At 36.4% G+C, this 24,096-nt stretch overlaps 1 protein-coding gene across 6 annotated transcripts in view; it reads left to right on the forward strand.

The window, feature by feature from the left end:
* The window catches only part of LAMA2 (laminin subunit alpha 2), a 710,513-nt gene that overhangs the window by 613,613 nt on the left and 72,804 nt on the right, over nucleotides 1-24,096 (forward strand). For all 6 annotated transcript variants that reach the window (XM_055535601.1, XM_055535597.1, XM_055535598.1 and 3 more), the window contains 6 exons: nucleotides 3,712-3,828; nucleotides 5,511-5,693; nucleotides 10,676-10,830; nucleotides 18,523-18,666; nucleotides 19,669-19,802; nucleotides 21,960-22,119. In XM_055535601.1, coding sequence (XP_055391576.1) covers nucleotides 3,712-3,828; nucleotides 5,511-5,693; nucleotides 10,676-10,830; nucleotides 18,523-18,666; nucleotides 19,669-19,802; nucleotides 21,960-22,119 — 893 coding nt within the window. The remainder of the gene's footprint in view (nucleotides 1-3,711; nucleotides 3,829-5,510; nucleotides 5,694-10,675; nucleotides 10,831-18,522; nucleotides 18,667-19,668; nucleotides 19,803-21,959; nucleotides 22,120-24,096) is intronic.

Below are 24,096 nucleotides of genomic sequence, written 5' to 3' on the forward strand. Positions count from 1 at the left end.
TATGAATGAAAGAGTCTCTCAAGGTATTTATTTGTGCTTTGTTATCCACTCCAGCATTCTGGCCTGGAGAATCCCATGGACTGTATAGTCCATGGGGTCACAAAGAGTCAGACGCAACTGAGTGACTTTCACTTTCATGTGAGTAAGTTAAAAATTGCATTTGAGGAACTTAATTAGATATGTTTGAATAGTCAAAAGAGAACATTCCCGTTAAAATATATAAAATCATTCTTATATTTAGTTGATAATGGGGGCCATATATTAAGAACATATAAAAGGAAAATAAACAACTTTAGATTCTAGATGATTCACTTTAAACACAGAAGAAAGTAAATCATAAATAACATTACTGAAAACTGGCAAAAATACCAAAGCAGTTCTCAACCCAATGTGAATTACCAAACCAATGTGAATTATTTTGTTACCTTTTAATAACTGCATAATAAATCCAGTACTTTCTCATACATCCTTCAACTGATTTCTCGTATCAGTCATATGAAGTTATCTTCATTTTACACATGTAAAAATGGATAGAAATGACAGTTGAACCCACATCTTCCAACCGTAGTCCTATAATTATTTCATTGCACTATACTACTTTCTCTAATGGCTAAAATATGTAAAAGAATGCATCATCAATGATCAAAGAAATACTTGTAATAGCTTTATTTTGAATTATTACATAGTTCAATATTACCAGTTCCAAGTAAGCTAAGCGCTAATACATTTAGCACAGTAACAGGAACATGGTCAACATGAGTAAATTAGTACTGTTATTAATGGAAGTGACTTGCAACTGTGTCTAGCGATTTTCATTCTGAATATATCTCCCTCACTCAGTGTTACACAACAAAGGGAACTGATATTGTCAGGGGTGTTCACAGTCCAGCCTGGCTGCTCTGCTTCTTTTCCCTCAGTTTATGAGCTCTGTCTCTGCCAAACTCATTCCTGAACATTTGTCTTCTAATATGTGGGGAGTGCATGAGAAAGGGAGAGCTAAAATTAGAGCATGTATATGTAGCCTTTGAGGTTCAGTGGGTGTGGTATCTGGAGAGAGCATAAGTGACTTAGCTATAGCTAATGGGTATGAAAAGTGAGGAAATAAGGAGAGAAAGGTGTGCAAGGTAGCACTGTGGATTATAATTTGGCTCCTTTTCTTGTTTGTCAAAAATTATGAGTTGGAATCGATTTATCTTAACTACCAATAATTCTCTCTTTGTCCATGTTACCATTCAAACTGAACCACATGGGTTCTTTCTTTCATTTTAATTATAGAAACCTCTGCCTCAGGTATCTTCATTTAAAGGCAGCCTTGGATCATTTATTTTCCTAGGTTTGCTTAGCTAACATTTTATAAGTTTTCCATTTTAAAATCTGCAATTATTTTCTGCACACAACTTCTGTTTATCTGAAGAATTAGACTGACAAAGTGATAAAGTGTTTAGACTTGGTTTGAGAAATTCCAAAAGTTACTTCAGAGAAAAATGATCAGTGTATAAGAAAGGATAAACTAAGAAGAAAATAGAGTCAAATCCTGAAACAAAGAAATCAGAATAGGCTCAGAATATTCCCATTTTGAATTTCTAGTACAGAAAGCAGAGGAACAAAATTACTGCTTTGAAACTTGAGGAATGACAGTAACAATGTTCCTCAAATCAGTCTTTGTTCTGAATAATTGGCATGATTGTTCAGCCAGTATTTGTTATCAGAATTCATAGAATAGTATAAACCAAATGATGCCCTTTAAATTAATGGTTTTCTCAGTTATACATGAATATCTTGCTTGCCAGCACATTTTAAGTATTTCATTGTTTAAAAAGTCAAATCCAATCAAGAAACTAAGAAATGAAATTTGTACTGTTCCATTTCCTTAATTGATTAAGACTTCTAAATTAATATCAAAAGAACAGCCTTTAACTATTCTCAGGGAATTTGTATAGATATCACAGTCATAGTGAGATAGTCTTTATTTCAAAAAGTATTCTTTCCATAATCTATTCAAAGATTTTATTTTAGTACAGTGAAAATAACAGAAGGATTAAAAGAAAGATAAATTGTGATTGACAGAGGAGAAAATCTAATTACTTGGAAAGTATATTTTGAAGGACTAGCATTGAAAATAATATCTTAGTGACTGAAATGGACATATTGATGTTTTAGAGCCATGTTTTTCTGGAATATTTTATGCTTTACTTTTCTATGATGTTAGGTCTTTGGCTTGGAATCTAAAAGCAGATGCCTCCAACAATATTATGTGCTTATATTACTGTGGTATAACAGTGGTGTAATTCATCTGCCTATAAAACCCTGATATGAAATGGAATGGATCATTAATTAATATGTTCAGTACTCTTTATCACATCCAGAACGCTGATAGTTAAGAATCTTCCATCTATCTTCCCTTCCCTTTGCTAGTCTTCCCAGATGAAGCCAATAAAAACAAAGATTGTTCCCTAAGCTGCCAGTGGCTGTTTCGTTCCTCCAAGAAGCCAGATGCACTACCTCTACAACGGGTGGACACACAATCCAATCAAAACCGCTCTGCTCTGTTCAGTAAGAGGTAGTCTCTCCTGGTCTGCCCACTCTGGGTACCAGGAAAGTGATGAGAGAGACAGTCGGTGTTGGTAGATAATGGCAACTTACTCCAGTATTCTTGCTGGAGAATTCCATGGACAGAGAAGTCTGGCAGGCTACAGTCCATCAGGTTGCAAAGAGTCAGACACAACTGAGCAATCACTTCCACTTCCACAGTAAATGGTATATTTTAATGTTAAAGAAAGCATGCTAAAGTAGCAAGAAAAAACCTATATAAAGCCTACATAGAGTAATTTGTAAAATTTTATTTTCTCTATAAAAAAACAAAAATGTGCCAGAGGCTATTTTTTCATGCCTTTGATTTTTATTTTTTTCTGTGATGTTTAGTAAAGTTGGGAGATTCTACTTAACAGTCATATCTATTTGAGATTTTTAAAAACTAATTCAGTGTCCATTTTGATAATAAAGTTTTAAAAATAATGACATTAATTTGAGTGATATCAAGAGGGTATCATTATAAATGCAATAAAAGACCAAATCTTTCAGTTTTTCTCCATAGAAAACCATCAAATTAAGTCAAATAAAGGTTAAATACCAGAGAAAATATAATTGTTGAATATATTTGTGTGTCACATGGACATATAAATATATATTTTATAATCTGATCTGAAATATATTTGTATACAGATGCCAATAAGTTAAATCAATTTTCTTATTAAATAATTTTATATTAAAATAACCTGAAATTGTATAATATTGTTTTTATGTGGAATCTAGAAAAATGATGCACTCATTTTTGATGAATGCATGAAATGAACTCATTTGCAAGGCAAAAATAGAGACACAGACGTGGGATGAATTGGGAGATTGGGATTGACATATATACACTACTATGTCTAAATTAGGTAACTAGTGAGAATCTACTGTATAGCACAATGAACTCTACTTAACACTCTGCAGTGACCTAAATGGGAAAGAAATCCAAAAAATAGGGGATATATATGAACACATAACTGATTCACTTTGCCATACTACAGAAACTAATACAACATTGTAAAGAAACTATGCTCCAATAAAGATTAATTTTATAAAATAAAATAACCTGAAATTTTATATCCATCTGTAAGTTCACAGATGACTAAAATTGTTTCATCCTTTTTTGTTTTCTGTTCACAGAAAATGATGACCGACTGAATGGCTTGACAGCCAGATTAGACAATGCCAATATCAGAAACGGGGATCTCCTGAGAGCTTTGAATGATACTTTGGACAAGCTAGCAGCCATTCCAAATGGTAAGAATTCCAGACAATGCAAACTATCCTAATAGAAATGCACTGTTTAAAAATGTTCCAACTTCTGCCTGTATTTCCTAGCACTATATTTGTACCATTGTCAGGCTATTAGATAATGGTTTTCTTACTTATGAATTCTTTGTAAGAATGAGAAACTAAGAAACAATTTTCACCATGATGTTTATCATTTGTTAACTGACATTTGTAGGAATAAATTACAAAAAAGAAAATAATAGACATCTTGTTGTTGTATTGTTCTTCCACATTTCAGCCCAGGAAATCCTACATTGGTGGGAAAGAATAAAATCATACAGACACTATCCTCTAAAATGTTGATTTATTACCACAAAATTGAAGTTTATTACAGTATCTACAGGGCTTCCCAGGTAGCCTAGTGGTAAAGAACCCACTGCCAATGCAGGAGACATAAAAAATTCAGGTTTGATTCCTGGGTCAGGAAGATCCCCTTGAGGACGACATGGCAACCCACTCCAGTATTCTTGCCTGGAGAATCCCATGGACAGAGGAGACTGACGGGCTATAGTCCATGGGGCCAGAAAGACTTGGGCACAACTGAAGCAATTTAGCACATACACAGTATCTATAGTAATAGGTGAGAACCAGCTGCCTTTCAGCACATTTTTCTTGGCAAAAACATTAAGATATTAAGATTGAACCATGTCTATAATATCTTTTGATGCATTACCTGTTATTTGGAGTTAATGTTTGTTATTAGTTACTGAAAGCACTATTGTTTTGGGGATACTATTTTTATATTTTAATAGCATGATACAACAGTAGCAAGAGTTGCTACCATTTATTAAGCAAGGCTTATTCAGCATGTTTATGTCAAGTGTATGTTACCCTCATACTAATCCTACAAGGTGAACAGCATTATTATCTCCACTTTACAACAGACAAACTTAGATGGGACACTGAGGGCCATTGTTAAAAGAGACATAAGACTCCAACCTCACAGTTTAACTTCAAAGGCTGTGATCTTAACCACTAATCCACAACATATTAGTAGGCACATAAATATATGTACAGTGTACATTTTTTATAAAAATTATGGTGAAGGAAACACATCTATACCTAACAGGAACTATTAAAACCTTAATGATTTTTTTTTAATTTTTTGACATTAAAAAGCCTAAGTAACTTTACTGATTTTCATGTCACTTCTTCAGTAGTAAATATATTCATAGAAAATATCCATTGCTGATAACAAATATAAATTGTTTACACAAACACATGGTCTAATATATCCGAAAAAGTCTCTCTCTACCAAAACTGAAATACATTCGTTCCCTGCCCCCAACCCTGGAAGTGCAGATTAAATGTTAAAACTACTTTCGATGAAGCTATATGATTCAGATGGATAAACTTCTCTCTTTAATATGTTCAGCAGCAAATCACAATATCGCCTTCCACAATGAACTTTTAGAATAATCACGTTGCTATTTTAAGGGCTAATCAGGTAATCATAATGAAGGTCCCTGAGAAAATTCAATTTCACTGAAGATGTACTTCATTTGCTATAGCCGAGTGAGACAAAGTTCAGCCTTTCCCTCGTGCCTGAGTCCCTGAGGTCACAGGTGCAGCCTCTCTCTGACAAGCATGGATTAAGCCACTAACTCCAGGCCCTTTGTTGTGTTTCTCATACCGCCTTCTGCTTACAGACACAGCTGCGAAACTGCAAGCCGTTAAAGACAAAGCAAGACAAGCCAACGACACAGCTAAAGATGTCCTGGCGCAGATTAAAGATCTTCACCAGAACCTTGATGGCCTGAAGAAAAATTACAATCAACTAGCGGACAGCGTAGCCAAAACAAATGCTGTGGTAAAAGATCCTTCGAGGAACAGTAAGATCTCCTTTATCACTTTGATTATTGCATTTATTTCTTCACACTCGAAAAGTATCCTAGACTCATAGCTGCTAGAGCAGGAAGGGGCCCTCACAGTGATGCAGTCTGCCCTCCTCCCTTCGTAGACTGGCCCCAGGAATTGAATGCCTATGGCTCCAGAACTGGAATACAAGACTCCCACCTCCTCACTTGAGCTTATCTTATTCAAATTTCATCCGTTAAGAGGAAATTAAGAATTCTCAAAGCCTGCATGGTATTTGGCATAGGGATGCCACGTACTTTTTAATCCTTTAGTATAATTGAAAATGCAGTTATTCTTGGGAAATTATATCCTCAGAGTTGTTGAAATTCCATGGAACCTAGAGGTCAAGGAGCACTCTAATTAGCAGACCTGTTAGAAGAGAATACTAAATGGGATCATCTTGAATGCATTCAAATTTGGAAAATACTGGTCTTTTATTACTTAAGATTCTAGTTAAACATTACCAGGAAATTAAAATATTTACCTAGTTTATCAAGAATATTTCTTCGTGTCTTTTGTATATTGCATTAAACTATATTGAGTTAAATATGGATTTACTGAGAAAATGTGGGAGAACTAAATATAGTAATTTAAATTATTAAGTAATAAGCATTATAATTTTTAATATTGTTTTACTCTTTCAAGTGATAAAATGCTATCTTCATATGTGCTTGTACCAAAGGAGATGCTTGATTCTTTGTACTTTGCAGTCTCAAGTGATTAGCCTTCTTTATATAGAACCAGTGTATTTACTGGGAATTAAAACATTTGTAGAGTGTAATAACAAAAACACAGTTATTGATGTTATACACTGTATAATCCAGATTACAAATACTGTTTGGGGAGTGGAGCCTGATTTTTCAGCATCTTTGCCTCAGATCAAAGGCTAATGATACTTTGAAATAATAGATACTACTAACCTAACTCCTTCCTGGGCAAGGAGGAGTGCAAACATAGCTAAGTGCACTTCAGAGTTAGGGAAAAGGATTTCACTCCTCATTATTTGTTCAGGAAAGGAAAAAAGAAGACATATAGTTTTTCAGTTTTTATTGTGTAAACCCAGAGTTAGGTTCCCCCGGTGATTCAGATTCCATCTGAATAACTGGTTCACAGGCATGCCAAATCACAATATCTAACCCCCCCCCCAAAAAAAAAAGAATGAAAAGTTTTAAAGTAAATATCACTCTTGTATGTTATCATTTCATTCATTTTCAGACTGATTCTCAAATGAGAGTGGCCTTATGTAATATTTATCTCCCTTTTGTGATTCTATCATCTATGAAAAGAAATAGTTAATATCTATAAACACTCATTACACGGGGTCTGTTTCTATCTTATTAGAACATGATAATAAAACTCCTTTTAATATGAACAGTGGCCTGCTAAGTGATATGCTTTGTGGATTTTTATTTGATAACTCTTGTTTGATTTAAAATGGAGTGAATTTGTAATTAGCACTTGTTGTGAAAAGTACTATTTTTCTTGACAGTCACTACTTTATAATATCTATAAAAAATATTTTCTCACGAATTTTCTATTTTTTATGTTTTACTTCCATATGAAATTACCTGCAGAAATCAGTATGTATATATTTCGTTGCATACCTTTTAGTAATTTTTATGCTTGATTGCTTATTGCAAAAAGCTTCAGCTTTGCATGTTTCCATGTTTTAGTATGGCTTTAAACATTGGATAGCTCTTCTTTCCAGTGTCACAGTAAGAATGCTAGATATAGAAAAGGAATTAGTGTGTGAATGTGTGTTTGAAAAATTAGTGAAATATTTTATCCATATTAAAGTAGAACATTGAATTCTTCCATAGATTTAACTGAATTATGATGCTTCTGATAATACAAATGCAGTCACTGAAGTCCAAATGACTTCTTTCTAGCAGAATTAAAGTACATCAAATCTACACTGTTGTTGTTGCTTTTCCCCCAAAACTCATTCCCCACTCCTTACAAGCGATTATTCTCAACTTCAAGAGAATTATACTTGTAGAAGCATAAAATAGAATTAATAAAATTAGATCTTACCAAATGAGCAATCACTGAGATATAAAAATTTTCTGTCTTAAACACCTCATAGTTTAAATTCCAAGTCAAAAACAAAAGTACAGAGTAGAAAATAATAAAAATAAAATTGAACATATCTAAACCTGAGAAATATGACCAAGTCTATCCTCAGTGGAAAATGAGTGCAATTATATTACTAAAAAGCTTTGAAATAAACAAGTTAGGCAATCAACTCTAAGGACCAGACAGAATAACTAACTAAAAGAAAGAAGATGAAAAAGAGTTAATAAATTAGAAGACAGAAAATAATAGATGTGATAAATTCAAGAGATGTATCTTTAGAAATATAAAGATAAAATATTTTAGATGTTTGACCTGCTTAAATAAAGGAAAATGAAGGACAAATAGGCAAAATTCTGCAGGAGATATAACTAGATAAGGAAAGAAATTTAGCACATAAGAGAGGACTTTGCAAAACTCTAGGCTAATAAACGGAGAAGGTAATGGCAACCCACTCCAGTATTCTTGCTTGGAGAATCCCATGGACAGAGGAGCCTGGTAGGCTGCAGTCCATGGGGTCGCTAGGAGTCGGACACAACTGAGCGACTTCACTTTCACTCTTCACTATCATGCATTGGAGAAGGAAATGGCAACCCACTCCAGTGTTCTTGCCTGGAGAATCCCAGGGACGGGGGATCCTGGTGGGCTGCCGTCTATGGGGTCGCACAGAGTCAGACACGACTAAAGCGACTTAGCAGCAGCAGCAGCAGGTTAATAAAGTTTAAACTGTAAAGTAGTTTTATAATAAAACATTGTTATCAAAATCTATCTTCAGAAATAATTTTAAAATCTACACAAATAATCATAGGAAAAAGTGAGAAGTTTCCAAATACTACAGCATAAGAGAACATCAGACTCAAAATCACAGGTGATTTATTTTTAAAAACCTTCAAGAAGATAATTTCTATATTACTTTAACTGTTCCAGAAGACAGAGAGGCAAAAATAGCAAGGGATAAGGGGACTTCCAGGTTCCATTCTGAAACATTTGGTAAAAACTTCTGGGAGCTTTAAAAGAAAGGGATCTATTACTTGTCTAAGCCTAAGTAGTCCCTGCATAACAATTTTTTCATTTCCATGAATCTAAGTCTAAATCCCTTTTTCTCACTTCTAGAAAGATTTGAAGAATATCAGAGTAATATTGGGGAATTAAAGGAAGGGAGAAATGGACAAATGGTTTATTTAAAGTGTAAAACTGAAGGGCTAACTATCTTTATGCTGACTCCCTATACAATTATGTAACAAGAGCTTTGAACTCAATAACCCTCATTTCAGGAGAAAATAGTTCTTGATCTAGCAACTCTGTTAGTTAAGGTTAATAATAGACCTATGTTCTTTTTAAACATCACTAACAATGTAACTCATATTTGTGAGCATGAGTTCAAAATACTTCAAAATATTACTTACTTCCTTTTGCTCTAACTTGATTTATTCCTAAAGATTCCACCAGGGCTTCCCTGGTGGCTCAGAGGTTAAAGCATCTGCCTGCAATGCGAGAGACCTGGGTTCAATCCCTGGGTCGGGAAGATCCCCTGGAGAAGGAAATAGCAACCTACTCCAGTATTCTTGCCTGGAAAATCCCATGGATGGAGGAGCCTGGTGGGCTACAGTCCACGGAGTCGCAAAGAGTCAGACATGACTGAGCGACTTAACTTTAACTAACTTTGCCCTCATTTGATTTATTCCTAAAGATTTAGTTTCAGATCACTCCTAGTTCATCAGGGCCAATAACCTTGGACCTTAAGCAGTTTCACTTTTTCATCAGAGTCACAATGACAGAAAACAGAACAGTACATGCTCGGTCAGATAATAAATGGCATAGTTTGGATAAGACTGCCAGCATCCTAGGGACAGAATAATTGATTTTCCATGTGTCATGTACCTCCCCCCCCCATGAAAAGTACAAGCTGGAAGTCTAAGGATCAGTAATAACCTTCAACTGTTTTAGGGTTAAACCCCTTTCTAATTTATCAATATTCAACCTCCTTTAAATTTTAGCTACAAAAGTGACAGTTTAATGTGATTCAACCAATGTAAAAAGCAGGAGAATCAACTATTTTTCAAAACAAAAATGAACTGCAGCATGAGAGATTTAAAGTATAACGTAGGCCTTCAGTCTGAGGGTTGCTCAACTTTGAAATGTTTTTCAGAAGACATTTTAATAGCTTTTCTCTTTAAGATGTACAAAGAAAGACAATGAGAAAAAGAAAAAAAAATAATTTTGTGTGGAAACCCTGATTTAAGTACAGTTCTGGCTTGGACAGAGTCGGTGACATTTTAAAGATGCTTCCAATTCTTTGATTCTTTGACTAAATTTCTGTGCTATAAAGTTTAGTTTGGGGACTGAAGCTAAAAATTAAGCATTGAATTAAGCTAATCATATTCTCCATCTTTAATGCTGACTTGCATATTAATCCCAAAGCCAAAGGTGTCCGCCTTCTTTCTCTAACATCATCTCCTCTGGCCTGCTTGGGTCCCAACTAAAATATTTCCATTTGCTACCACAAACTGCTTCAACCGCCATGGCCTTGGCTTTGCCTTGTGGATAAGATGAAATCCTTTCAATTATTTAGTTAAGCATATTGTTATGTTCATTTCTGTGTGAGTGTGTCTGTGTGTGCAGCATGTGTGTGTGTTTGTACATGTGCACGTGTCTGGGTGTGTGTATATGTATGCATGTTTGTGCATATGTGTGTGTCTGGGTGTGTGTATATGTGTGTGTGTGCATGTGTGTGTGTCTGGGTATGTATATGTGTGTGTGTGTTTGTGCGTCTGTCTGCATATGTGTGTGCCTGGGTGTGTATATACATGTGTTTGTGCATGTATCTGGGTATGTGTGTACATGTGTGCGTGTGTGAGATATGCACTCATCTTGTTCTGTGCAGTTGCAGATGCAGATGCCACTGTGAAAAATCTAGAACAAGAAGCTGATCGACTGATAGACAAACTTAAACCCATCAAGGAGCTTGAGGATAACCTAAAGAAAAATATCTCTGAGATAAAAGAACTGATAAACCAAGCCAGAAAACAAGCTAATTCCGTAAGTTCCTTCTGTTTTCAGTATTAATAAATGATTGTAATGTTTGTATTATTCCCAGAAAGAATACTTTCCCCAGTGTATCTTATTGAATGAGCTTTGGTGCTTTTCCTTTAATTTGAAGCTATTTGTTGGGGAGGTGGGGAATGGAAGATTAGATTTTTTCCCATATATTTCAAAAGACATTTCTTGAGAAGAATAATCACCACTTACTGTTTTGGAAATGAAAGTTCTGATATATTTTATTATAATTTGAATAGAGTTAATACAGATTGCAAGAATGGAAGCCTTATTTTTGTATACTAAAAAGGCATGGATGATAACTCCTTACTCTTGATGAAAGCAAAAAAAGCCAACCAATGGGGTTGAAGAAAAAATGAACAGACAAGGTTATAAGGAATAATAGTAAAGATGAACCATTGTTTTCTATATATTTTTTGGTTTGAGTCCAAGCAACCAAATATTAATTTGGTTACAATTTCTATAGGAAGCACTTTACTTGTCTCAAAATTTTGCTCTTTATTAACCCAGTTATAAGACTATAAGGATAGAGGCAAAACTTTCTGGAAAATAACAGCTTAATGAACCAGACAGAATTGTAAATGCCAATCGGAAACTTTAGTGAAGTCATCTTATGATTCTTCTAGAAGTAGAATGAATATCAGTTTTCATGTTACCATGCTTAAACTGAAATCTGAAATCATTGTAGATAACCAAACCTTCCATCTCCAAATTAAACTTCCTCTAGGATTAGTTTGATCTCCTTTCAGTCAAGGTACTCTCAAGAGTCTTCTCCATCACTGCAGTTCAAAAACATCAATTCTTCAGGTGCTGAGTCTTCTTTGTGCAACTCTTAGTCTATATGTGTCTACTGGAAAAGCCATGGCTTTGACTATATGGATCTTTGTCGGTGAAGTGATGTCTCTGTTTTTTAATATTCTGTCTAGGTGTATCATAGCTTTCCTTCCAAGGAGCAAGAGTCTTTTAATTGTATGGCTGCAATCACTATCCACAGTGATTTTGGAGCCCACAAAGTAAAATATGTCACTGCTTCCACTTTTTCCCCTTCTATTTGCCATGAAGTGATGGGACTGGATGCCATAATCTTATGTTTGAATGTTGAATTTTAAGCCAGTTTTTAAACTCTCTTCTTTCACCCTTATCAGGAAGCTATTTCGTTCTTCTCCACTTTCTTCCATAAGAGTGGTATCTTATGGAAGATAGAGATCTGCATATAAGATCCATAAGATCTGCATATCTGAGGTTGTTGGTATTTCTCCAGACAATCTTGATTCCAGCTTGTGAATCACACTTTTAGCCAGTTTTTTATTTAGTTACCAAGTGGAAAGATATGGACATTTTTATTATTTCTTCATTGTAAAGGAATTTTTAAATATGCCCATATATTCATCAGTTGTGTGTGCTTCCTCATCCCATCCCCACCCACTGGGAAGAAAGATAAATTCTGGCATATAAATATATAAAACCTGTCCCAAAATACAAAATTACTTACTTCACTTAGTATGATATCTCCAGGTCCATCCATATTGCTTCAAATGACATAATTTCATTCTTTTTAATGGCTGAGTAATATTCCATTGTATATGTGTACCACTTCTTGTTATCCATTCCTGGGTCAGTGGACATTTAGGTTGCTTCCATGTCTCGGCTGTTGTAAATAATGCTGCAGTGAACTTTGGGTGCATGTGTCCTCTTTAACCATGTTTTTCTCTGGATATATGCCCAAGAGTGAGATTGCTGGATCATATGGTAGTTCTATTTTTAGGTTTTTTTTTTTTTTAATTGGAGGATAATTGCTTTCCAATATTGTGTTGGTTTCTGCCATACATCTACATGATTCATTCATAGGCATACCTATGTCCCCTCCCTCTTGAACCTCTCTCCATCCTCCCACCCCTTTAGGTGGTCCATTCCACCCCTCTGTAGTCACAGAGCACCAGATTTGGGCTCCCTGCATCATTAATGGAATATCACTCAGCCATACAAAGGACCACATTTGAGTTTGTTCTAATGAAGTAGATGAACCTATTTTTAGTTTTTTAAGGAACCTCTCTACTGTTCTCCAAAGTGGCAGTACCACTTTACATTCCCAACAGTGTAGGAGGATTCCCTTCAGTTCAGTTAAGTTCAGTTCAGTCACTCAGTCGTGTCCGACTCTTTGCAACCCCATGAATCGCAGCACGCCAGGCCTCCCTGTCCATCACCAACTCCCGGAGTTCACTCAGACTCACGTCCATCGAGTCAGTGATGCCATCCAGCCATCTCATCCTCTGTCGTTCCCTTCTCTTCCTGCCCCTAATCCCTCCCAGCATTAGAATCTTTTCCAATGAGTCAACTCTTCGCATCAGGTGGCCAAACTACTGGAGTTTCAGCTTTAGCATCATTCCTTCTAAAGAAATCCCAGGGCTGATCTCCTTCAGAATGGACTGGTTGGATCTCCTTGCAGTCCAAGGGACTCTCAAGAGTCTTCTCCATCACCACAGTTCAAAAGGATCAATTCTTCAGCGCTCAGCCTTCTTCACAGTCCAACTCTCACATCCATACACGACCACAGGAAAAACCATAGCCTTGACTAGATGGACCTTTGTTGACAAAGTAATGTCTCTGCTTTTGAATATGTTATCTAGGTTGGTCATAACTTTCCTTCCAAGGAGTAAGCGTCTTTTAATTTCATGGCTGCAATCACCATCTGCAGTGATTTTGGAGCCCCCCCCCCCAAAAAAAAAATCTGATACTGTTTCCACTGTTTCCCCATCTATTTTCCATGAAGTGATGGGACCGGATGCCATGATCTTCGTTTTCTGAATGTTGAGCTTTAAGCCAACTTTTTCACTCTCCTCTTTCACTTTCATAAAGAGGCTTTTGAGTTCCTCTTCACTTTCTGCCATAAGGGTGGTGTCATCTGCATATCTGAGGTTATTGATATTTCTCCCGGCAGTCTTGATTCCAGCTTGTGTTTCTTCCAATCCAGATTTCTCATGCTGTACTCTGCATATAAGTTAAATAAGCAGTGTGACAATATACAGCCTTGACGTACTCCTTTTCCTATTTGGAAGCAGTCTGTTGTTCCATGTCCAGTTCTAACTGTTGCTTCCTGACCTGCATACAGATTTCTCAAGAGGCAGGTCAGGTGGTCTGGTATTCCCATCTCTTGAAGTATTTTCCACAGTTTATTGTGATCCACTCCACATTAAAAAAATGAAAGAAAGGTATAAAAGTATGCTTGAAAAAATCCATTTTCCATGCCTTTTAAGGAAATTTTCAACTACTTTTTTAAACTGAAGTTAACAACAAAGAGCCTTATTTTTTTAAGATGTTAGAAATTTGTAAGCAACCAAATTTTTTTCCAGTGGGTTTTGTACTCATTGAATATTACACTTTCCTAGTTTAGAAATATATTTGTAATCTGGTATGAGTGTCTGGATGTGGCCCTAACACATACTCAGTATGACCAAGAAATTGAAGGTATTTATTTTTAAGTAGATTTCTTTTGGTTTGTTGGCTCTGAAACTGAGCGACTGACATTCTTTTTAAATGAATGGCCTTGTTAACTGGATGAAAGAATGCAGTGAAAATCCAATAGATATAATAATGGAATTCTCAATAATGTTTAATTGAGTTCATGATGGTGAATTGGTAAACAAGTTGTATGAGAAATGCCTTAGAGATACCTACTTCTTACTGATTTTTGTTTAGAAGTCTTATTAAGGGTCAACTTTAGAAATAATAATTAATACAGGACTTCCCTGGCAGTCCAGTGGTTAAGACTGCACTTCCAATACAGGGTACTTGGGTTCAATCCCTGGTCAGGAAACTAAGATCCCATATGCTCCCTGATTCAGCCAAAAAAAAAAAAAAAAAAGAAATAATAATTGATAGAAAAAAGTAACTTGAGGATATTTGTGTTTCAAAAGTCTCTCCCCTCTTATGAGAGGGATTATATGTCAGAGATTTCTTCTAGAGAAAGAAATAGATACTGCCCTTTGACTTACTTGTTTTAAGATAGATAAAAGAAACATTTATAATTGGAAAGCAAAACACAAGGTATTTAAATGGAGAAATCAGTAGCTATCAATGGGTTACCAACATTTTTGAGCACACACTGAGGGTATATTCAAAATTGTAAGCCAGAGAACAGAAAGTCCAGAAAGTTTCTGTAAATATGTGTAAGAGTTGAGCAATAAATAACTTTAAAAGATTAGTTCCTGGTACATTGGGTATGCTGCTGCTGCTGCTAAGTTGCTTAAGTCATGTCTGACTCTGTGCGACCCCATAGACAGCAGCCCACCATGCTCCCCCGTCCCTGGGATTCTCCAGGCAAGAACACTGGAGTGGATTGCCATCTCCTCCTCCAATGCATGAAAGTGAAAAGTGAAAGTGAAGTCGCTCAGTTGTGTCTGACTCTTAGCGACCCCATGGACTGCAGCCTACCAGGCTCCTCCATCCATGGGATTTTCCAGGCAAGAGTACTGGAGAGGGTTGCCATTGCCTTTTGTTCAGAGAACCATGTATTTTCGATAAGTGAAGTTGCCATAAAGCAGATGAATTGTAACTCCTAGAGATGTTAAACACCCTTAGTTCTAAAATGGCTGCTCTCTCAGACTTTCAGTCCTCAGATGAAGTTTCATCAGTTGAATTAGGCTTCTGTACTGGGCTCTGTCTAATACACTTTGAGAACCCCCTTTCAACATTCCAGTCATGTAATACCCCTGTCATTTTTACCAAGTATACCCTAGCAAGGACAGAAACTCATCGTAAGAAGTCATGCATTTCACCCATATCCAGTCATTTCTTCTCTGAACAGTAACTGAGGAATATTACTATTAATATGTTGTGTTCTTTATAACACATATGCATGCATTCTTGTGTGCCCAGTCCCTCAGTCGTGTCCAACTCTTCACAACCCTGTGCACTGCCAGGCTCCTCTGTCCATGGGATTTTTCAGGCAAGAATACTGGAGTGGGTTGCCATTTCCTCCTTCATGGGACCTTCCTGACCCAGGGATTGAACCTGTGTCTATGTCTCCTGCATTGCAGGCAGATTCTCTACCTGCTGAGCCACTGGGGAAGCCCTATAACACATATTAGTTATTTGAAATAACAAAAGAAATAACCAAAATAGCTTTAATCCAAATAATAAAAGTGAGTTATCTGTGATTATACTAGCCATAGTATACCTCTACTCTCATTGTTTAGTCACTAAGTCATATGCACCTTAGCTTTTGTGACCCCATGGACTGTAACCCACCAGGTTCCTCTGTCTATGGGATTTCTGAGAGTGGGTTGGTTGGATACTCCAAGAATACTGGAGTGGGTTGCCATTTCCTTCTCCCAGGGGATCTTCCCAACCCAGGGATCGAACCTGCCTGCATCTCCTGCATTGCAGGTGGATTCTTTATCACTGAACCACCAGGGAAGCCTTGTATAAGCTCTATGGCCAACCCTATAAGTCATTATGAAATAGAGATAAAACAAATTACACACATAGTTACTTTTGATACCTTATCCAGCCCCATCAGAAATTTGGATATGATTTCCTGCCAGAGATAGTTCAATCTGTTACTCAGTTTGAATCATGAGTTCCTGTCAGACCTTGATTCCTTCCCTTTGATCTTTTTTTGATGTCAGTGGCACTTACAGCCCACTTCAGATATTAAATTTGCTCAGTGACAAGATCTTCTCTGCTGATGGTTTTGGTTCAGTTGCTGCAAATTCCTAAAAACTCACTGTATCCTATACCTCTTCATGAACATCAAAAACATCTGAGAACTGCATTTTCCCTACCTGCCCTTCACTCGATTACCTTTCTCTTGCTTCCCTTTATCCTTTTTTTTAGTCTCTAAGCCCCTGGATAACCCTTTGTATAGCTGCTACTTATCATGTAACACCCTTTGCCAACCTCTACTGCACATCTGCTTTATAGTATTAACTTCAGAGTAAAAGTTATCCATTTTCTGGTTCTATTTCTCTGTAACTTATTTTGATTCATACTCTTAGCATTTTATGTAGAAGGGAAATCCTGTCATTTGTGAAACAAAGAACTAACCTTTTAACTGAAAACCATATAAGCAGGAAGACAAAATCTCCAGCACTTTAAGGCAAATATGGCGACCAGAGTGGACCTCAGTACTGGCCTCCTCAGTTAGCAGTCTGGGTCCCATCCTTAAGGGACAGGTAAGGGCAGGCAGAGCCATCTAAGCAGCAGGCTTCCTAGATGATTCCAGCCCAGGCCTCGCAAAGAGCTTCACTAGGGTGAGCCCCTGTTTCTTCTCAGCACACTCTTTCCTTTACTTGCGGGTACAGTTTGGAAAGCAGATTAGGTGAAGAAACAGTACAGATATATGACTTACACTGGATCTGTAGGAGATTCAAGAGATCTGCTATATCCCCACGAGTTCTCATATTTTTTGGAACCAAAAATCTCTCCTTAGCTTTCTCTTTTGAACCTAACCAATTTTGAATCCAGCGCATCCTCTGTGTGGTCTGCGTCACCCTTGGGAGGGGTCCTGTGCTGTCTTACACCATCCCTTCTTAGACTCTTTAAGGCACCTCCTTGTCTCACCAGAAGAAGGAGACTGGTTTGGTGTCCCAGGCTATCTCCCTTTGAGTCTGCACAGCCCTTTTATGGAGGTAACAGTGATACATACCCCTTGGCTTCTCCCAAATGTGAAAGTGCTATAAAGAATGAAAAAATGAAAATTCACCCCCAGTGAGGACTAAGAGGCTTCTTGAAGCCAAGAATTTAAATCAGTGGTGTAGAGACGTATTATATGTGTCTCTACCTCCTACTTTGAGCACTGACACTAACAAAGTAACAGAATCTCTCTCTGAGTCCAAGCAACTACATTTCTGTCCTGAAAGCACCCCTTTCATGGTACACAGAAATGAAAGAAAATTAAATGGAATAATCAACTAGTGTTATTTGTGATTGAAGAAAGGCTCCCTAAATGTAAGTAAAAACTGGTATGAACAGTGTCAGCTCTATTCATATAGGAATTTCTTTCTTAGCAATTTATAGTAATTTTTGAAGTACCAGTCAAAAGAAAAAAGAGCTTTTAAATACATTAGTGATGATAGCCACTGGAAATTGTTTCCATCCCATTTCCTGGAAGCTTAATAAAAAGGTATAATTTATTCTGAAATATATGTTCAGAGTGAAATGATTAGATTCTTCTTATTGTTAGAACATCTAGAACAAAATCTAGTTGGGCTCTTTCAACTATAAGAATATGAGAAGGTTGGTAATTTCCTCTCAAAAATTAAAAGAAAAATGATTTCCTATTTTAAGTGGTACCACAATCACTGAAATTTGAATTGTAAAATTTCATTAAACAACCTGCTTCATGTAAAATCATCTTTTGAGAATGTTCTGCTATTCATAAAGGAGTAAGGTATGAAGGTAAGAATTTGTTAGTTGTATGCTTCCAAAAATAGTGATGTGTTAGCAAGCCATGGGACTGTGAACGGCTCATTGTCAAGATGCTGGTGGAAAGGTGCTTCTCTGGGCTCTCATTAATGAGTATAATGGTGTCTGCATATGGGCATTTAGTGATAGTACTCAATGATGGAAAATAACTTCAAAGAAGAGATGATGACGGCTCTGTGGTTGTTTGGAACTACTTCAAACTTTCTGAGAGATTTAGTCTTGGTTCTTTTTACATTGTTTTTCTTGAAGATCAAAGTATCTGTGTCTTCGGGAGGTGACTGCATTCGAACATACAAGCCAGAAATCAAGAAAGGAAGCTACAATAATATCATTGTCAATGTAAAGACGGCTGTTGCAGACAACCTCCTTTTCTATCTTGGAAGTGCCAAATTTGTAAGTCTAACATTCAACTTTTCTTTGGCCCACTGTGTATGTGTACAGTCAGGTTAATTCTGGTAGTGTGGAAAATGTATAGAATCTAATGACATTGTCCCAAAATTAAATAAGGTAGCCTTTCATATTTGGAAACCTCAGAATCCTACCTCGCAAAGTTCTGACATGTCAAGTTAGAAAGCAATTGAAATGAAAACTTTTTACAGTGCTTAGGCATATCTGCTTTCATGTGTAAGTACACCAACATTTATTTTTCAACTATATTTTCAGATCCAACTATTCAAGAAGAAAGATTAACAGGGATAAAGCTTTTTTTAAAAAAAAAAAAACTTTTCTCTAAGAAATTACAATGAACGTTCATGTGAAATGAAATGGAAAATTGTGTACTAATTTCTTATCAGTGAAAACTCTTCTGATTTGTGTTGAATTTATGACTCAAATTGAAATAACAGAAATTGTATCTAGACAAGCTCACCCCAAACTTCTAGTTCCTTTCAGTTGACCCATGTGACGTTATATGCATGGAGACCTTCCAAAATGAATGACTTTTCAACAGAGCACTTACCACATAAATTAATACTTGGAATTTAGGTGAGAAATTCTGGATCACCTTGGGTGAAAAATCATATCTGGCTCCTCAAAAATATCAGCACCCGTGGTGCAAATGATGAATTCTGAACCCAAATATTTGCTTTTATCTCCAGGATCAGTGTGAGAAAAGGCATTTGTCTCAATGTTAGACCTAACTGGGAGTGGTTGAATTAACACATTTGCCTCAGCACTGTATCATACATGTTTATGGATATTGCATTATTAAGATACAGTAATAAAGTTATTTATTGTTTAATAAATAATAGTAAACCATATTATTTGGGGATTTTTATTGTGATGCTTCTAATTATTTCACAGATCTGTAAATGGCACCCATTGAAAAGACTCTGCTGGCCTCCTTGTTCATGGTGCCTTGTATCTGATGTCTATTGTTCTGTTTCTGTGCACTAGATTGACTTTCTGGCTATAGAAATGCGTAAAGGCAAAGTAAGCTTCCTCTGGGATGTTGGATCTGGAGTTGGGCGTGTCGAGTACCCAGATTTAACTATTGATGACTCATACTGGTACCGTATTGAGGCATCGAGGTAACTATCTCAATAGAGATTAAGATCATTGACAGAATTTTGAAGTAGTTTCCTAGATTATAAGAAAATTTTTATTTCTGTTTCAAGAGGTTAGTTGTGTAGGTATGTAACAGATATTTTACATTGCATACAGATATTTTATATTGTGTACATGTGTAAGTGTCTGTGATGGTATCTTTGTAGAACATGTTAGGAGCTAACAAACTTTCAAGATACTGAACAGAATTTCCAGTCTTTTCCAGTCTTTTCTGGCCCCCTCATTTGATTGTTCCGTAGAAACATTCAGGTTAAGTTGTTTTCTGTCATCTGAAAAAGTACTCAGACTTGCCCTCATTCAATACAATCCAGAGCATAAAAGCTGTCTTTTTTATTTTGAGCTGTATGGGCTGTTTGTGTACTTGGGAGAGCAATCCCTTGTCTGATGTTTTAACATATATACTCTATGTATAAAATAGGTAATTAATGAGAACCTACTGGACAGCACAGGAAGCTCTACTCAGTGCTTTGTGGTGACCTAAATGGGAAGGAGATCTAAAAAAGAGGGGATATATGTATATGCATAACTGATTAACTTAGCTGTACAGCAGAAACTAACATGACATTGTAAAGCAACAGTGCTCTAATAAAAATTTTTTTATAAAATAAAAAGAGGAGCTACTATTGGTGCCTATCTTTGATGCAAAGCTCCTCTTCTAGTCTACATAGCAGCCTTGGCTTACTGTGTAGTTATCTAAATGCTGGCACGAATATATAATATCAGGTCCACACTATTTAAAATGGAAGGAATAGGAAATTGATTAATTCTATCTTTGATGCTTTAGTTAATTAACTTCTAACAGTGTACAGATCACTTGTAGAATCCATTCTTGTCCTTGATACTTGCTCTTCATTTCTCATCTTCTTTTTCTAATTTTCAACTGTCTGCTAAATACAAAACAGCTGAGAGGTTTTGTTAAACGCCACGGGAAGTTGATCAGAGTTAGGTAAAGAGGACTTAAAATCCGGTGATTGTTGAATCTAGGTTATGGATACATAGAATTTCATTCTTTGTGTGTATATGTTTGATTTTCACAATTAAAAGTTTCTTGAAGAAACTTAAGAAGAAGAAATATCTTTATTTCCTTTTAAGATCTTAAATGAAACTGTGTGTGTGAGAGAGAGAGAGACAAAGAAAGGGAGGAGACAGCAATAGATAAAATGCTTGCATTTGTGATGGTGGGGGGGATTAAGTACTTTACAGGATTTAAGAGTGCTTATGTTTGCAAAGTACAGTTCTTCTATTAGAAGATATGTATTCTGTTAAACAAGAACTCTTTTTGATAAATTCATTCTATTTTTCCATGTATTTCAGTTAGTGCTGCACCCTCAAAGATAAGCTTACCAAAATGAGACGGCAGGGAGAGAAAAAAGACAAAGTTTTGTTATAACTGCTCGTCTCATAAAAGAGTTCAGATTTTCATGTTTAACAACACATGGGAACCAAACAGTTTAAAAAAAGAATGAATTACAATAATAATAGCTTCTGAAATTCTGTTAATTGAATCTAAATGTGAAGTTCTTCTATGCAATTCATATGCACGACTCTGAAGCCTGGATGTTACAGTATACACATTAAGATGGTTTGCCAAACAGTAAATGATGCACAATTCCAGGAACAACTACAGCAAATTTGAATCCAAGATATAGTCAGGGATTTTTAGGAGAAATTATGCAGTTTATAATGCAGATGGGTGGCTTATTCAGAGTTCACTTGCTGAATTAAATTAGGCAAAATGCTAAATGAAGTAATATAGCATTATTTAAACAGTCTATGTAGGTAAATAGCACATTGTTTTGTAAAGTGAAAGGGAAAAGACTCTACATCTAACCAACAGCCATTCCATCGGCTAGTTGCTGCTATGTCATTTCCTATCAATGGACACAGTCAGAATCAGGGTATATTGCTCAGTGGTCCTGGTTGAATTTGATGGTAAACATACAGCAGAGATCAGACTCTGGATTTTGATTTGCAGTTTAATGAATCTGGAATATTTGAAGCTAAATTCCAAAACAAGTCTCTGCATTTTATATGTTTTAAATCTGAAGTGATCAGAAATGTGACACAAACTTCATTTTTCTCTATTTTCTTTCATTTCATTCCAACACGTACCCTGGAAGAACTGGGAGAAATGGAACTATTTCTGTGAGAGCTCTGGATGGACCCAAAGCCAGCATTATGCCCAGTACATACCATTCAGCATCACCTCCCGGGTACACTATTCTAGATGTGGATGCAAATGCAATGCTGTTTGTTGGTGGCTTGACTGGGAAATTGAAGGTAATATTTTTCTCCCCATCCATCTCTGTAGACAATTCCTGGCATGATGACTTTGAGCAAAGACAGGACACAAAACTGCAAAAACTTGACAGCTTTTTACTTAATTTGTTTTTATGAAAACATGGATATATTTTGAGTAAGAATTTTCTTCCTCAAATATCCAATCTGAAAACATAATCTTTTTAAACCTATGTGTATTTACTTACACAGTTATTGTTTTGCCCTAATCTGTGGCATCAATTTTTTGATATTATTTTAGTTACTTCAAGAGCAAAGTGTTTTTTAATGATACCTCATTTTCTGAATCAATTTATGATTTATTGATATGAAGTGCTATAAAGTTCAAACTCACATCTAATTAAAAGATTTATGAATACCTTGGGAAATATCACAGGAGCCATAAGCCTTCAAATCATGATCCGATTTTTAAAGTTTTCAAGTTGCTCTTCTCGTTCTTATCAAGTAATGCACTTAATATTCATAATTGCTTCATGACACGTCCTTGTGCATTGCAAATTGTAAAGTGCCTGCATTTTAGAGAAGCTCGTGTTGATTAGATGGAATTAGGTGCTGGAAAACGACCTGTGGGTGAGACGTAAGAGCACAACCAAATATAATGGGTAATCCTGGGCTTGTCAGAATCATCCTGGGATAAGATTAGTCAGAAAATGTGAAAAGCCAGGGTGACCCCAAATTTATGAGAAGTCAACCTTCATATAGAGTGAGGTTGTTTTGTTTGCTTTGTGTATGAGATGTGATTCGAAAGTATTGGAATGGATTCCATAACTACACACTAAAATCACCCTCTTTTCTTAGAGCAGCATATAAATGTACATGGTACATAGTAATATACAGTCATACACCCCACTCCAGTACTCTTGCCTAGAAAATCCCGTGGATGGAGGAGCCTGGTAGGCTGCAGTCCATGGGATCGCTGAGTCAGACTCGACTGAGCGACTTCATTTTCACTTTTCACTTTCATGCATTAGAGAAGGAAATGGCAACCCACTCCAGTGTTCTTGCCTGGAGAATCCCAGGGACGGGGGAGCCTGGTAGGCTACGGTCACACAGAGTCGGACACGACTGAAGTGACTTAGCATAGCATAGCATAGCATCAGAAAGATAAATACAGGGGTAGCACAGAGTTATATTCGCCTGCAATGTAGGAAACACAGGAGATATGCATTCCTTCCCTGGGTTGGAAAGATCCCCTGAAGGAGGAAATGGCAACCCACTCCAGTATTCTTGCCAGGAAAAGCCCACGGATAGAGGAGCCTGGTAGGCTACAGTCCATGGGGTCGCAAGGAGTCAGATACAACTTAGCAACTGAGCATGCGCACACACGCACACGCACACACGCACACACACACACGCACAAAACCAGAAAGAAAAAAAGAAAGAAACTTTGAAATTAAATCCAGGCTGAATTCCCTGCTCTATCACTTGCTAAAATATGACCTTAGGCAAGTCACTTAACGCCTTGGGCTTCAGTTTCCTCAACTAGAAAAGTAAGATAAAAATATCTACACTGCTTGCATACTGTAGGATAATATGTAATAATAAACTCTTATAACATTTATATAATCCTTACTATGTGCTAAGTAATGTTCTAAGTAATTTTACATGAATTAACAATTTTCATAACAACCCCAAAATGTAGATAGAAGCCTCATTTTATACTTAAGAAATCTATATAAGAAATATATTAAATGATTCACCCAAGATCACATGGCAGTGAGTGGTGGAACTGCAATCTGAACACTTGTTACCAGGCATAAGAATCTCTATTATTAACTACCATCCCTTACTACCACAATGAATAGTGAGATTATATGCATAAAATTTATAACAAATGCCTAGGATATGGTGCTATGTGCTGTCACTTCAGTAATATCTGACTCTTTGCAACCCTATGGGCTGTAGCCTACCAGACTCCTCTGTCCATGCGATTCTCCAAGCAAGAATACTGGAGTGGGT

Source organism: Bubalus kerabau, chromosome 9 (genome assembly GCF_029407905.1).
Source record: "Bubalus kerabau isolate K-KA32 ecotype Philippines breed swamp buffalo chromosome 9, PCC_UOA_SB_1v2, whole genome shotgun sequence".
NCBI lineage: Eukaryota > Metazoa > Chordata > Mammalia > Artiodactyla > Bovidae > Bubalus > Bubalus kerabau.